Below are 17,296 nucleotides of genomic sequence, written 5' to 3' on the forward strand. Positions count from 1 at the left end.
TGGCATTTAAACTTTTATGCGTGGTTTTACTAATTTTCTCTTGACTTTTTCTAAAAAAAATATATATATATATATATACTATACTTTTTTCATGACTGGCATAACATTTATAAGAGGCCCATTCAGGACCCTCAAACTAGCAGTTAGTAGAACAAGATTTATTTCATTTAGGCATTTACACACTCCATGTGTGTCATATTATTTGGCCAGTAACACATTTTAATTATTATTTTCTTTCTCCTTACCTTCTCTTTCATCCAAAGTACCACAAAAATCAGAACGTTCCTTCAATTTTGTGATGAGCTTATTTCAACTGCATTGCACATTAGTGTCGCTATCTTGAATGGACTACTGTTGCCATATTCAGAAACTACGGAATTCAAGCTTTACGACGATTATAACATGATAGTGTTCCGTACACATGAAATAATTATTTCATGTATAATACGCACCACAGTTTTTGGGTGCAAAAATTTTGGAAAAAGTGCACATTATACATAACATGGGTAAATACGGTAACACTTTTCCTTTGCAATAGTGTAAACCATAAATGAGCTCAACAAATACTTTCCCATATACAATATGTTTATTATAAATACCATCCATTTGGACACCCTCTATTACATATATATATATATATATATATATGACTTTATTAACATTTTTCATCAAAACTCTTGTAGAGTGACATGGCCCTACACACGAAATTAAAATTTATAACTATTTTGATCAGCAGCTTCAGTTCAAAATATAGTTGGATCAACTTGACCTATTTTTAAAATTATTTTAATCATGCTTCATTTAATTGTAGTATTGCAAAAAATTTGCTCCATTTTTAAGGAAATCTATCTATGTAAGGCAATGTTTCCATATTGTTCACTGTCATACAATTCCATACATACAATTTGTTAAAGCATTTCAAAACTGCAAATATGATGAACTTCTTTCCCCAGATTTAAAAATTGACAAGTAGTGATAGTTGTATTGAAATAGTTTGACCCACTTGAACTTCTATTTTGCTTTTTCTTTAACCTTTATCATCCGGATGGTCGATCTGGGGACCACACCTGTATTTCCATTGAGTATGGATGGTCGATATATCCAACACTAGTACATGGCATCAATTAACACACCATTCTTGAAACCTACACATATTTCAGTTCTGTGGTTTTTTTAGCTTTAGTGTACACATGAAGGTATGACATACTCGAATTATAAAACAATATATCCATTCTTACTACTATTAACAAGCGAAGTTTGAACAAGTCCTTATTTCCCCTTCGTTACTCCGATATTAGTAAGGTATAGATCTATAAAAGTGGCTATAGCTTCTAAACTGCTGCATCTTTTTTAAAAAATTAAATTCTACAAGCAAGAATGAGTAAAAAGCAACATTTTAAGTAATGTCCGACAATTAAGGATTAAGGGAAAGACACCAAATTAAAAAAAAAAAAACTTCTTCCCTTAACACTAATTATTGGGAGGCACAATGTATAAATTTTACTTCCGCTAAAAGCCTCATCTTTAAGAAGAAAGAAAACAAAACCAATGTCATCTGTCTATGCCAATTACTTCTTGAGCTACGATTTTTTGTACTTTGCAGCAAGTCTGAAAAGCACACATTTGAAAAAGCACCAGATTCAACGGGAATACAGGCTCAAGGGTCCAGGAGATAAAGGTTAAAATATTTGAAAAGCAACAAAAAGCAGCATGGGGAGAAGAGGAAGGCCTTCAATCTTCTGTCCATCTTGGACTTCTACAGAAGAGAAGAAAAGCACAATGATGTTAAGTACAAGCTCCACAAATGACTTCCTTTCCTCTTCTCCTTGTGCCTTCCTCGCCTTTTGCTTTGTGAAGACAGCAGGAAGCCAATGAAATGGAGGTTCTCTCTTCCAGGTTGCTGTGCTACTTTTATGACTTTTCATGGATTTAAACGTAAGCATATGTATCTGGTGCCAGACAATTGTTTTTTTTAAAGTCAACTTTATGCTCAGTAAGGTTAATCGGGACTGGACCTAGAGTTTAAAGTGGGATCCAAACCACTATGTACCTCCACTGGGTATCGAACCCGGGACCCCTTGATAACAAGGTGACGATGCTACCACTGTGCCATCAGGGAGGCCAGGGTGCCAGACAATTTTCTTCTTCAGTATTATTGGATTCTGCCTTGACAACATACACAATCCAGTTATCAAGAATAAGGTTTTGTTCTACGATGTTGTGATGACAGTTTACATGGAACAAATGCACATGGGTTTCCTTATTTATTCTTCTTTTATCTTTTCTCTTGAGGATGCCAAGGAAAAATTGGTAAATTCAGAAATTTCATTGTGCTCTGTTGAAAGTTTCTTATTATTATTATAAAGGGTCTACCAATTTGAACTTAGAAACTTTGAAAGAGTGTTGTAGCAACACTGACTGGAATGACGAGATGGAACTGTGACATCTGTGTGCAGTAGTCTGTGGCAAGTTATCATGGATAGATACACAATGTAACAACGCATAGAAATTATTCAAATTTATTATCAAAATTCGTGTTCAGTTCGACAGACATTTCGAGCATTGAAAGGAATTTCTGGTCAACATAATCGACCAACAGAAAAAACAAAACTGTAGGATTTGGGCAGATGAAAATCTGCAAGTGATTCTGGACGTACCCCTTCTTCCTAAGAAAGTGACTGTGTGGTGTGGTTTTTGGGCCAATGGTGTGATCGGGCCTTATTTTTTTGAGGATTATTTTCTATGGGGTTATGTCAAATCTAAGGTTTTTAAGACTAAGCCACGCACAGTTCGTGAGCTGAAACGGAACATCAAAGGAATCATTGAGGCTATACTGTGCTGGAAAATTGGACATTCAGAATCCATTCCACCCACCGAAGCAGAGGACAACATTTGAACAACATTGTTCAAAACATAATGCCATTGTTTGATCTTCAAAATAAAAAAAATAAAAAATGTCATCATCATTTGTGGTTTTCATTCTATCTGATTTTAAAGATCTGATGTTCAAATTGGTAGACCCTAATAACAAAAATGTTGAATAAAAATAACTGATACATAGAGGATTTGAAATAACTTAAAATTTTGTGGAAAGTGTGGCTCAATCAGGGTTGAAACCTAAAATCATGGCAGTGAGTTTTTGTATAAAGGTAACCAAGAAAGTTCTGTTGGATTTTTACCAGACATCTTCAAACAACAACAAAAAAAAAGTGATGTGAAAGAGGCCTGGCAGGCACATGCAGGGTGGCTACAGACAAGCACAAATGAGATTCCCAGACTTTTTCAGGTTTTCCAGGACAAATTTTACTTTTCCCTACCAGTTTAAGAAAGTCATGAACTTTTACTTGTGATCAAGAATTTTTGCTATCACAATGATTAATTTACTCGCTTTATCTTATTTCACTTTTCAGCCACTTTTAACAAATTGAAAAGATGAGGATGAATGGTGGTAAGATGAGATGGATGAAGGGACAATCACAAATATATATTGATGACAACACAAGCCCCACAGTAGATTACACTGGCTGCGAGTCCAGATGTCCCGAGTCTCGCTAGTCTGCAAAATACACTATGTTGCCATTCGTCACCGGACACCCCTCAAAAAGTGCTCGGGATCGTCTGTACACGTCATACAACCTATAAAAGGCGTTGTCGGTTGAGAATACACTCATACCAGCTACAGCGGTCAATATGGACAGAAGACGCGAACTGAGTGAGGCGGAAAGAGCGATGATCATTGGAGCCCACAGGTTTGGGCATTCGACCCGTGAGATTTCCGACAAATTTCAGATACCCCGGTCGACAGTGAGTGATGTTATAGTGAAGTGGAAGTGAGAGGGGATCATGACATGCCGACCCAGACCCAGTAAACCAAAAATATTAACAGATCGTGACTGTCGATGCTTGAAACGTGTGGTGAAGTCAAACCGGAAGGCGTCATTACAGATGGTGGCACAGGAGTTTCGATCGGCTTCCAGTAGTGCTGCAAGTGATCGTACTGTCCGCCGGGAGATAGTCGCACTTGGTTTTCATGGTCGCGCAGCAGTTCACAAGCCGCACATCACAGCCAGCAATGCGACCCGTCCGTTACAATGGTGCAAGGAACGCCCCCATTGAACTCTCGATCAATGGAAATCCATCCTATGAAGTGATGAATCGTGCCACCAGATGTGGTGGTCCGATGGACGTGTGTGAGTGTGGCGTATGCCCGGCGAACGCTGTTTACAGGTGGCATCATGGTGTGGTCCTGCTTTTCGTGGTATGGTCTTGGTCCTCTTGTTTTAGTTCGGGGAAACATGAATGCCAATACGTACCAAAAAGTTCTGGACAATTCTGCGCTACCAACATTGTGGGAACAATTCGGTATTGGCCCATACCTGTTTCAGCACGACAATGCTCCATGTCATACGGCAGGCATTATCAACACGTGGTTCGATGACATGGGTGTGCAAAAACTTGATTGGCCAGCCCAAAGTCCAGATATCAACTCCATTGAACACCTTTGGGACGAGTTGGAGCGCCGCTTGAGAGCCAGGCCATGCCACCCAAAAAACACCACTGAGCTGTTTGCTGCTTTGCAGGAGGAATGGGGCAAGATTCCCATCGACACGTATCGCAAATTGGTGGAAAGTCTTCCTCGAAGGGTTGCGGACGTCATTGCAGCGAAAGGTGGCCCTACACGATACTGATGTGGTGCTGCGACCGGATTAACATACTGGTATGGGGTGTCCGGTGACGAATGGCAACATAGTGTACAGTCCAATGTGTACTGTGTGGAAGTGTGACGAAAAAACAACCTTTCTACTCATTTCGTCTTTATTAAATAAGGTAAAGTGAACCAGAAGAGTAATAAAATTCAAGCAGCATCCTTGTAGTGGTGCAGCAGTCTAAAGCTCCATTTATGCATGTGATTTTTGTCAGATGTCGCATATGACAAACATCGTACATGGCAAAAAATGTCATACTGGGACATCCAAACAACATCGGATTCATAATAGTGCAATGCAAGCGATTTTGTCACGATGTCCCAGAATAACAAATGTCAAACTGCTACGTCCGACATATTCGTACACAAAACAGAGCCTAAAAGTTTGTCCAATGAAATGTCATACCGCAGCACACAAACTTGGATTATAAGGTTCCATTTATGCATGCAATTTTTGTCAGATGTCGCAGTCTTAAGACATCCAACAAAACTCTGTTCCATGTCACATGTCGAAGTGAGATATATATATATATATATATATGACAAAAACCGCATGCATCAATGGAGTCTAAATGTTCATCTAACAAAATGTGCCAGGACATCTGACGAAAAATTCGGTGGCATAAAAGTGCTCATTTGTTTCCATGTTCCTTCAGAATGTCTGACAAAAATGCCGTACTATGATGTCAGACAACTCTCAGACAGTACCAGAGTGGTGGCACCATCCGATAGATGTCAGACTATGCACCCCCACAAATATGTTGATAACTCTGCCTCCATACTGCTCCCATACAGACACAAAAAAATGATAATGCAATACATTTTATATGTAATATTTGGAAGTTTAAATTTTTCTGGCACTGTGGTTGTCGTGCATAAAAGAGGCCTAAAAGTTGACGCCGAGACTTAGCAACAAGATTTCCCATACAGAGCTTTATAAAGACCTCTTTAAGAGCAAACACATTGCACATTCATTCTATTGCATCAAAAGTTTAAAAAGAAAAAAAATTCTGCAACATTTCCTGGACTTTATCAACCCATCAAATTCCCTGACTTTCCACGGTTTGCCATGTTTGACGCCACCCTGCACATGTAGTCTCCATCATCAACAATAACATGTCTCCAATGTTCCAGAAGACTATGGATCCCAGTATGGGAGAACTCCGCAGAACATGAACAAAGAGGTCATCACATTAATTGCACCAAACAAAACCTGCTGCTTCAACATGTATACACCCGCCAACAATTGACTATTGTCCAACACAAACTCGCAATGTGTGGAGCACAGTTATTGCACATCAGAAACCAACAGAACTTTGTTGGTACCATTATATGTGCCATAAGTATAATTTCTAAAGCTTCATACTCAATGTAAGTTTAATCCATTCCATGAATCAACACACTTTCACTGAGACTGTAAATTTGTATGTTAAGATTAGTGCAATTTACACCCAACTGGGCCTTAATTATCAAAAACTCAATATGCTGACCAAGGCAAAATTTATTTTATTTTAAAACATAAACTAAACTTTATGTTTCAACCTTCTAGCAAGGTCTTCTAGAAGGACATGACGAGTGGGATGAGGATAAGCAGATAGGAAGGGAGAAGAGAGTACTAGTGAGGAAATGGAAGGAGGCCAAGGAAATAGAGAAGAAGAAGGGAAGAAGACACAATGAAAATGGGGGACTGAAGATAAACAAAGAATGGAAGAAGGTGTTAAAAAGAGTGGAAACGACAAGAGCGAAGGAGGAGAAAAGAAGGAAGAGGAATGAATGAAGAAAGAAAGGATAAGGAAAAAGAGCATGAAAGAAGGAGTCCAACTATGTTCCAGATGTAAGGAAATATTTATCTAAATTGCCTGTCAGGTGAAACAACAGTTAACAGGAGAAGGTCACCTGCTGGAACACCTGGAAAGGAATGTTCCAGATAAACAACTTTCTAATATTCTTGTGTCTGGAGGGGAGTGATTTTTGTGTATATATACCTTCCTGTTTTGTATCTTATTTCATTTGTATTTGGTACAGAGTCTGAAGAAGACCTTGCTAGAAGGTTGAAACGTAACGTTCTGTTTAGGTTTTAAAATAAAATAAATTCTGCCTTGGTCAGCATATTGAGTTTTTAGTTATCATGGAAACAAGGCTTAATGCTGTTACCCTTAATTATCCTCTAAATTTTCAATTAGTGGTAAAAAGAACTTTACTTGACAAGAGTGTACATAATGTGTGAGAACATGTTTAGAAGGATAAATACCTGTAATAAGTTTGCTCGCCAGTAAGCACTTTGTATTCATCATCTTCAACTTTTGCTTTTTGGATGACATCTTTTGCTTTGTCTTCTTCAGATTTGATGCTGTCTTTTGTAGATTGATCACCTTCCTTTTCGTGCCCTAGGGAAAAAAAAAGTATAAACACTGTCCTTACACATTAATATTCTTTTAAATATCCACACACCCACTATAACACTGTCAAAAAATATTAAATAGAGTAGAAACTTAATTATATATTCTTCAGAAAAAATTAATTTGTTGGGGCCATGAAGTTAAAATCTTTGGAACGTAACATCTAGGTTCCACTGTAGTTAGCCATGCTACGACATATTTCTTGAAAACTGCTTGAAATTTATTTCCAAATCCCACATGTGTAAAATGTATATTCCAGCTCATAATATTCAGTAGAAGATCTTCTGGTATAGGGCGTTTTGTTTCAATAACATGCTTGGAAAATCTGGATTTGTCTTCATATTTTTTGTATTTCTCAAATGATCACAGATTCTTCTCTCTAACAGGCCTCTTACTTTGGCCAATGTATTGTCTATTGCAACTTCAAATTAGACTATAAATATCTACTTTTAACAATGGATCTTTATAAATTTTATATTGAGAGTGAATTTCTGATCGATTTTCAGTTCCTTTTCCCAGGACCATTCTAAGTTTTTCTGATAATGCTGGAATAAATAGTAAGACTAAACACATTCTGGTATCTTCAATTTGGATTACATCCTTTTGGTTTTGGTTCATTTATTTTCCTATTTTTCTGACCTACGCACACTAGATGGTCACTGGAGACACTGAGCAGTAGAACTTCCGTTGCTTTTTTCTTCTCCTTGCATGCTGTTCCTTTTAGTTTTCTGGTTACAACGCTGGAAGATTTTACCATGATTATTGAGTAGGAAATTTTATTTTAAATTTCTGTATTTTGCAAATCTACAGTTAGAACTGTCAGTCTCTGGACAAGATATGTTTATGTGTAAGTTAACAAGAGGCATAAATGCTTGGCATGACTTTATTATAATTTCAAATTTCACCCCATATGAATTTATATATTACAATTAATAAATGAGAACTTGTTATATATATATTTCCTATTTGAAACAGGTGAAATAATGCTTTAAGAAAAAGGATTTGATGCCAAATGCTGATAAATACATATTTCTAAATTTAAAATCCCTTAAGGTTGTAATAAAACACAGTACAACCACAAACAAAAATGAAACTCTAGCCTCTTACCAGCTTCAATGTCAATCTCCTTTGTGTTCATGCTGTGTTACGGTAACATCTAAAAGATTTTAACAATAGAAAACATCTTAATTTTTTATTTTCAACCAAAAATGTTAAAATGGTATTACCATCATCATCGTCATCATCTGAGTCACTGCCTGACACATCATCATCATCATCATCATCATCTTCACGGGGAGCAGATTCCCAACCTGGGTGCAATTCAAGCCAAGCCTGAAGTTGGCTTGCTAAAGGAGCATCATCCCCGGAGAGCACTTTACCTGAAACAAAATAAACTTTCACATGTAGTGTGTAGTAAACATGGTTGGTATACCACAATATAATTGATTTCCTATTCACTGCTGCTCTCTTTCCAGAACTTATTTATTTCAAATTAGGGATGGGGCGATAAGAAATTTTGGCCAATACTGATAAAGTACCAATATCAAATTTACCAATGCTGATAACAGATATTCTACAGATCCAATATAAAATTTCAAATGGTTTACTGACCTCCTAATTAATTTATGTTACCAGATAAACCGAACTTTTGCAATGGAAAAGAAACTGTATATTTAGACATTTACTTTAAAAAAAAAAAAAACATGGGATAGAGATTATATGTTCATATGCATAAAAAATATAACAAAATGGCTCAATATTGCATTAAATTTTAAGATATTTATAAATATATCAAATCAGTAATTTTATTGATAAACCAATATGCCTAAATCGGTTGATATCAATAGAGTACCGATTAATCCGTCCCATCCCTATTTCAAATAGAACATGTGGGAGAATTTTGTATGGAGAGCAGCAAGATTGTGCAACAACAAAGAATGTTGTAAGGAGGATATAAAATGGATAATGGAGGCACCCGAGGGAAATGGATACAACTTGGGACAATTAATTCACATTATAAAACAAGCAGAGGGAATGTTAATGAAACACACACGTGTAGTACTCTATATTATGTGATGAGATGGTAGCCGTTCATAAATGTACCTTATACATGGAACGGTTGATTATTTTTTTCAGTTTTTTAAGTGCCCTTTCAGTTTGTTACGAATACGATTTAATTTCCATTTGCACAGTTATTAGTAAGCCCACTTTCAGTAAGCTGCATAATAATTGTTTTGTTTTTGTGATTATATTAAGACACATGTTTTATTGTACAGCACTTAAGTACAACTACGAACTAAATAAGTAAATAGGTTAGGCAGGTTTTCTTTACTTCTGTACTTGGTTAGGTTAGGTAGGTTAGGCAGGTCAGGTTTGGTGCTCTTCGCATTTATCTCCAGGTTGCTACAGCTGTCGGTAGCTGCTTGTGATTGCACACACTGTGATTCAGAGTATAGAATGAATATTTGTGTCGAGCATTCTCTTCACTGAAAAATGTTTTTTTCCCATTTTGTTAATTGGAGTAGGTGGATAATAATTTGAAAAGTTCGTACTACTTTGAAAGAATGCAGGCTACATTGTGTAATGTCACAGATTTATTTTACATTAAATGAGAGTACAGGAGGTCCATTACCTATTTCTAGATAAGTTGCTTCATTGTAATTTTATCTATTATGTTTTCTGACATATTTTCAGTTAAAAAAACACATAAAATTGGAATGGAAGTCATAAGTAGACATAACATAAGCATAAATACAACAAAACCATGACTTTCTCCAGTTTCTATGTGATCCACTGGAAAATGGCATGGCCGATGACACTGAATATTCGGTGAATAACTTTACCTTACACAAATATGTAAAAGGTTGTTACATTATTTTTTAAAAGTCATGCGATATTTTGTGTTTATGGTTACAGTGCATTGAAGGTGGAAGCCCAATATGCATTTAAAAAAAATGAAGTTCGTATAATATAACTATAAACATATATTTTTGGACCGACAGGCAAAATTAATAAAATTGGAATAATGTGTGATCACGATGCCATTATTGACAAAACTTTAAAAAGTACACTGATACAATATTTCTAATTTAACTTACATGTGATTTCTGATTTGCAGTACGAATTTATAATATGAAATACGAAATGGGAAAAATATTTTTGCTGTAGAAAGAAATCGAACTTGTGTACGTTTTGCAATGGTATGCAAATAATGTGTTCATATTGGTTTGGGATAACCTTTCAACACAACAGCTGGCACACGCAATTCCAACATTTTATTTCCGACACAACACAACACGATGTTAAGTATTTTAATAAAGCCAAGGAGTGCCTTTAGATTTAAGGACGACATTAAAGATCTGTTAGCCTAAACAAAGGTTGGAGAAATGCCTCGATATGTTAATGTAGCGTTAACTTGATTTAACACTTCTTTAAAATTGAACATGCATTGGGCAAACTGGCCATGACTGATTTTACTCAAATTCAATACCAGATCAGCTGAATTTCAGTTTGAAACATCTAATGTTGCTACAGTTATCATGGACACAAAATTGACAACTTTGACTCTTTTCACTCCTTCAAAATCATGATTTACGTTATAGAGTTTGCATTTTTTTAAAATCTAACTTGAATGATGTCCTAAAGCTGCTGTAATTATTGTTCCTTATTCTACAAAATTGGTGTTTATGCAAATGGGAACCCAACTTCCAGTTTTCATTAGCCATCTAGTTGATGTGTGAATTTCTGACTAAAATCTGTAAATTTGCTACAGATGATATGGTTACAAAATTGACGCGCTGTCCAAATTTGACCCCCACCCCTTATATACAGTGCAGTGTATCAGATATTTTATTAGAGCCCATAACTTGAGTAGTAACGTGAAACTTGATAGTTTTGCTTCCTAATCTCAAAAAATTTGTGTACAAAATATGACAAATGTTTTCATCCACCATCTTGAAACATTTAGAACAATTTTGCTCACACAAAATTAGATGAATACTCCATGGCATCTAGCAGTTGTAAATATTTTGCCTCAGATGATTCAGTTTTGCAGTAGTTATTGTTGTCAAAAATCCCCCACTCCCTTCCTAAATTATGTCAGATTTTAAGCTTTCGTCCCAATATGTGCCCTAACAATACTGTGAGCTTAGTTCTCTACACTTATAACATTTTCCTCCACAGTTTTGAAGAAAACTCATCATGTAAGAGTGCAAGTAACTGAGGGAAAATCTGTTTCATGGTTGCCATTTGGAAACTTTCCATCAGATTTTGCTCAAATGAAATACCATTCATTTGTGATATCTGGTGCCAGTGTGTATTTCAGCTAAATCACAGTAAATTTATGGTAGTTATGGATTTCACAGTATTGACAACCTGCCCTCATTTGCCTCTCTGTTGCTCCTACAGAATGCAATAAATTCAAAGTTTTTTTTTGCTGAGTAGCACCATGCCATGAAGGCGTATAGGGGGTGTGGGGGTAACGCCCCACACTTTCTTGATCCGGTCATGAGTGGGGGTGATGTGATCAGCATCATGCCCCTAACCGCCTTTACCCCCCAGGGTTTCCCCCAGGTACCCATGTTATTCGATGCTGGGTGGGCGCTGGGGCCGCTTCCAACCTTAGAAAAGTTCCCGGATTTGAACCGGCCGGGGATCGAACCCAGGACCTTGAGCATGGTAGTCAGGACCGCGGCCACTTGGCTCAGTCGGTAACGCGTCTGACTACCATGCTCAAGGTCCCGTGTTCGATCTCCGGCCGGTTTAAATCCGGGAACTTTTCTAAGGTTGGAAGCGGCCCCGGCGCCCACCCAGCGTCGAATAACATGGGTACCTGGGGGAAACCCTGGGGGGTAAAGGCGGTTAGGGGCGTGATGCTGATCACATCACCCCCACACCCCCTATACGCCTTCATGGCATGGTGCTATGCACAGGGGAGCACTTTACCTTTTTTTTTTTTTTTTACCTGAGTTGCAAGGCAGCAGAACATGTAACAACCCTTTGAATTGTATAAGCACAAAACCTTAGCCTGCGGGGAATGGTTGAAGATGTTAAAAATGAACAAAAGGTGGAAATTTTATGAGGCATATATCGTTACTCAGGACATTATGAACAGCACATACATGTTCTAGTACCCCAGATTGTTGCATAAAAAACAGTCTGGACACCAGAGTCCACCAAGAGGATGTTCTTAATATTGTGTATTTTTCTTACATCAAAAGTGCTCACTTAAGCTACCATATATGAACTTCCAAGGCACATGATATCTATAAATGCTTTTACCTGTGGTGGTTTCAATCAGAGTAACACGAACATCGGACATCTGAGAACTTTCATCATTAAGGCCATCAATTCCTTCACAGGTTCCATTAACTTCTCCTTCTGCTTTCTTCTTCTTCTTCTTCTTCTTCTAAAGCAAATAATAAATAATTTATTATAACCTGTGTGGCGATTTTCCCATCAAAAACAATTACAGTTATATTTTGCCACTCTAATCCCCCCAATTCAGGACGTTCCACCCCAGTTCGAGTTTGCTACATACACCTTCAATTGTCGGTTGAGTAGTTTAATTAGCAAACTCCAGATGGCAGCACCATCTACCCAGTGCATCTTGTTAGAACCGAGAAGCGCAAATGGTAAGTGTCGGGATTCATCGCCAAACAGTCTCGCAGGTTCGAGGCTGAAGCCTTAATCACCCCCCCCCCTCCCCCTTCGAGGAGTGCGCCTATGGAAGGACAACGTAGTTACAAAGTCATTTACCACATACTATGCACAACGACCAAGCGAGTGTGACCATGGACTAGAATTGTACCTACAGTCTTGCTGGTACCAGAATTTCTACGTGAAGCCGAGAGTGTGAGAACTTCATCGTCAAACCAATTTACTTCCATTGGATGGGATTTCATCATGGAAAAAGAAGAATTCAGCTGCCCTTTTTCACCTTTCGTATCCCCAATTTTGCACTTGTTACCTGCACAAGTTTTCATACATCATAGAGATGGAGAAGATATAAAGGGGGACTTTCCCATGGTTTCTACAAGTGTCGCAGAAGGATGCCCATTTTGCTGATTTGAGGACAGCAATTGAAGAGTGCGAGATGTACGAACATTGCATACTTGGAAGGTCAACATGGCAATGTTGTGTGTTGTGTGTTGTGTGTTGTGCAGTGAGAACTACTTGTTTTTGACCGTGTTGCAGTAGACTGAAATAAACCTTCAATTAAGGACTTACCACGATTGAAAATGAATGCTTTGCTCTCAAACTTTGTATATATGTGCGAATAATCGAACTTCCTCAAGGGTGATCGCGTTAAATGAGATCTCTTCGAAATAGTAATTAAAATACTTTGATTTGAACACTCATTATTTTTCTTGGAACGTTCTTTAGTGAAAATTAGATTTTCAATTGTGCGTGTAATGATGGGTACATAACGGCACGTGGTAATTTACATAACAAACCTCCAAAAAAAATTGAATGCATTAGTAAAACAGTTGACAAATAGAAAAAAAATTGTCGTGTTGGTCCACGACACATGTTGATTACTCTCAAACTTTGTATATATGTGTGAATAATAGGCTTCCTCATTAGTGATCACTAGGGGCATGCATATTTTGTTTCTGACGAAAACATGAAATTTGAAAAAAACACATTGTAGTGTTAATTTTTCATGTTTTTGAAAGGTGTGAGATGCATTTTGTGACCATGTTTTGTCACGAAACAATGCGAAATGAACTGCAAAAAGCGAAATTAACGTGGATTCCAAACAGAGAGTTAACATTAAGTTCTGCGTTAAGCTAGGAAAACCCCTAGTGAATAATGGAATATGATACAAAAATCATATGGCAATGATCCATTATCAAGAAGCCGTGTCTTTGAATGGGACAAAATGTTTCGGGAGGGAAGAGATTCAGTGCAAGATGATCCCAGAGTGACAAAGACAATGTTGGTCACATTTTTTGATGCTAAAGGTTTGGTACACCATGAAAATCTGCCTGAAGGACAAACGATAAACCAAAACTTTTACACTGACATCCTGAAATGTTTGCGTCAAGCAATTCGGCGGCACCAAACGAAACCTAGGACCATTAGTTCGTAAGTCGAATAAATTATTTTTTCCAAGCTCTGACAAAGGTTGTACTTGGAATTATTCAAACACATTTAAAGACAATATAATGAAGTTACATTAGGTACAAGCAACATCAATTTACCTTTCTCTGCTTTTGCTCTTTCTGTTTGCGACGTTGTTCTGTTTTATGCATTTTCACCATTTCCGTAAGATTCCCAATATATTCATCAGTTTGTTGAAGAAGGAAAGCCAAACGCTTATCTTTCTTTTGATCAATAAGTTTCCTAGAAAAAAAGAAAAAAAAATTGTAATAGCCTTCAAAATTTTACGTAAGTACCCAAACTTCAGCTTAGATTTGTAATTTTTTGGCAACTAGAATTATATCTGATTACTGCATAAATGTTAGTGGAAAGTTCATATTTATACAATCTTTGCAGCACTCACATTGGTGTCAACAAACATCTAATGACATAAAAATGGCAGGCAGAATGATGTGAAATGTTAACTGTAGAATATTACCTTTCAATAAATTTCTGAAGAATATCTTACTACTTCCCATCAATCAAGACAAGCCTGTTTAAGAACAACAGTTCTAATTGCACTACTTTAGGGGACAGTGATCTTACCTGTAACCTTCTTCATCCTCGGCCATAAGTCTTCCAATACGTTCTTTTTCAATCCTTTCTTGTTCTTTCTTTTGTTCCCTTTCTGCATTGGCATGGTGGTTCATAACTGCTTTATTTAACCTTAATATCTTGGCCATATTATTACGATGGAAATCCTTCAGATCTTTGCCATGTTGCAAGACTGCATTTAAGTATTCCTAAAAATAAAAATAACCATGCCAATACTATTAACAGAAAATTAAAACAATACAATGAAAGAAATAAACCTATTTAAAATATTATAAAAGTAAAGTGGAACCCTGATTTTTATGTTCCCGGTTTACATTTTTCTGTATTATACATTCAATCTCTATAGTTTCAACATAGCTAAATGTCATAAAAAAAATTCTCGATTTTACATTTTCCCACACTATTTTTTTTTCAGCTTGGTCTCCTGAAAATAGTGTAATCGGGGTTCCACTGTATTTAAATTTTCCAAGACTAGTGTGAAAGTGTGAGGCATTCAATCATTAGATAAAGCATCACTTATATCTAGTGTCTCACATAATCTTTTGGCATAAGAGCTAATAATTTTAGAACATATTACATTAGCAGACAAGTAACTTACTTGATGCTTCTGTCTTCTCTTTCTTTCAGCTTCCAATTTCTGTTGTTTCTCCAGTTTCTCTGTGGCTCGTGCCTCTCTAAGACCTTGTCGTTTTGTTCTTTTGTATGCTTTCACATTGCATGCAGTTTCTGAAGTTGTATCTCGCCTAGTGCATGCCACTACCTATGGAAAAGGAGGGAAATCTTTAACAACATAGATGCTGGAAGAAGTGGAGAAAGCAATTAGGTAAAAATTCAAAATGTGAAAGCTCCTCCTCCGTGGCCGTGCAGTCTAATGCGCTGTGCTTTGGGCTCCGACTGCAGGATGTCGTGGGCTCAAGTCCATCTGGGGTCAGTCTTCGGGTGTATAGGACCGGTGGCAAACCATCATCATGTGGAAATTGGGGTGCTAGGAGGGAGGAGCACAAACAGGTCATGGATATCTCCTATAATGGCTGGGGGTTCGACGTGCTGACCCCATGTCACCCCATTAGTGGTTAAAGATCTCCACACCTCTAGGTAGGGTTGTGGGAGGGAGACTGGCAATCGGGAGATAGGCCAAGGTCCTTATGGGCTGTAGAGCCATGGGTTATTTATTTAATCTCAAAATCCAGTTTTAGAAATGCAAATTCCTGGTTTATGACATAACCGTAAGAGTTACTGGAAAACTATCTGAAGCAGGTTGCAGAGTAAACATCAGATAACCTTGCTTTGGGTCTCTTTCTCTCAAGACCTTGCTAAGGTTAAAACTCAGTAAGCATAAAAAAAATAATAAAAAAAACATCATTAATATTTATCTTCATTCTCATTTCTAAATAAAATGAGAGTTTTTATAGCACCACTTGTAATGCACCCTCTAGAATGAAATTATAATATTCATATTCTTTATTTCTGTTGACCCATGTCAACATAGGTATGGAAATCGTCATATAACAATACATACAGTAATAAAATATTAATACAATTTTAGACAAGGATTACAGTAATGATTTTAAGAACTACTGCATGAAGGAAATCCAAATACACTAATAAAATATTAATACAATTATAGACAAGAATTACAGCAATGATTTGAAGAACTTCTACACGAAGGAAATCCAAATAAAGGAAGAATACACTATGGGAGTGAAATTACATACAATATTTAAGGCAAGCACAATAATAAGCAAAAAATATTTTTTTAGTGTAAAAATAAAATGTAAAAGTAAATATGTAACTTATGCAACATGGAAGTATGCAATATATATACAGAACCAATTAATGATCATTTAGGCACAATAATAGCATATAGTGAATATTCTGATAAAAACAGGTGGCACACAATTACATTTCCCAAATGATATTTGGATATTTTTTTCATGATATAAACAAACAATTTTTTAAAATTGTTATTATTAAACCTTACCTCTGTTCTTAATTGCCTCTGGAAATTCAGGAGCCTCAGAGCTCTTAACTCAATCTGTGCTTTCATCTTTACGTCTTCTGCCATGACAGTTGGCAATTTACTCAATTCCTCAATTCTATGGGCTATCCTTGCTGACAATCTTCAATAAAAAAAGAAACATGGTATTGCAAACAACAGCCAACTGTAAAGCATAACATTATCAGATTTATATCGAGATGGGCTGACATGAAAATTTAGCTGATATTGATAAAGTGGCAATATATAATTTATTGATACTGATAGCAGATACAATCAACTCTCGATTCTACGACCCTTCACAGTTCCCGGGAAAAGAGTAGTTATTTCGAAGGGGTCGTTATTGGAATTTGCACCAATTTTCAGCTTAAAGGGAGCTCAAACGGACACAAAGATGCCTAGGAGATGGTAACACCATTTATCCTGGTAGTTATACAACCTGTTATGCACAGGATGCATGTTGTGAGAAGGAAAATGGAACATGAAAAAGTTTTCACA

General features: G+C 36.8%; 1 protein-coding gene across 7 annotated transcripts in view; it reads right to left on the reverse strand.

Annotated features, from left to right (window-relative positions):
* Window positions 1–17,296, reverse strand: part of LOC145984304 (SWI/SNF-related matrix-associated actin-dependent regulator of chromatin subfamily A member 4-like) — a 119,536-nt gene that overhangs the window by 66,940 nt on the left and 35,300 nt on the right. For 3 of the 7 annotated variants that reach the window (XM_083117957.1, XM_083117958.1, XM_083117953.1), the window contains exons 6-12: window positions 16,784–16,922; window positions 15,401–15,562; window positions 14,794–14,990; window positions 14,310–14,451; window positions 12,385–12,511; window positions 8,331–8,483; window positions 6,957–7,092 (exon numbers count right to left, since the gene is read on the reverse strand). In XM_083117957.1, the coding sequence (XP_082974083.1) occupies window positions 6,957–7,092; window positions 8,331–8,483; window positions 12,385–12,511; window positions 14,310–14,451; window positions 14,794–14,990; window positions 15,401–15,562; window positions 16,784–16,922 (1,056 nt within the window). The remainder of the gene's footprint in view (window positions 1–6,956; window positions 7,093–8,330; window positions 8,484–12,384; window positions 12,512–14,309; window positions 14,452–14,793; window positions 14,991–15,400; window positions 15,563–16,783; window positions 16,923–17,296) is intronic. The other 4 variants (XM_083117959.1, XM_083117956.1, XM_083117960.1 and 1 more) reach the window with 2 other exon arrangements.

This window comes from Lepisma saccharinum, chromosome 2, assembly GCF_977018435.1.
Source record: "Lepisma saccharinum chromosome 2, izLepSacc3.1, whole genome shotgun sequence".
NCBI lineage: Eukaryota > Metazoa > Arthropoda > Insecta > Zygentoma > Lepismatidae > Lepisma > Lepisma saccharinum.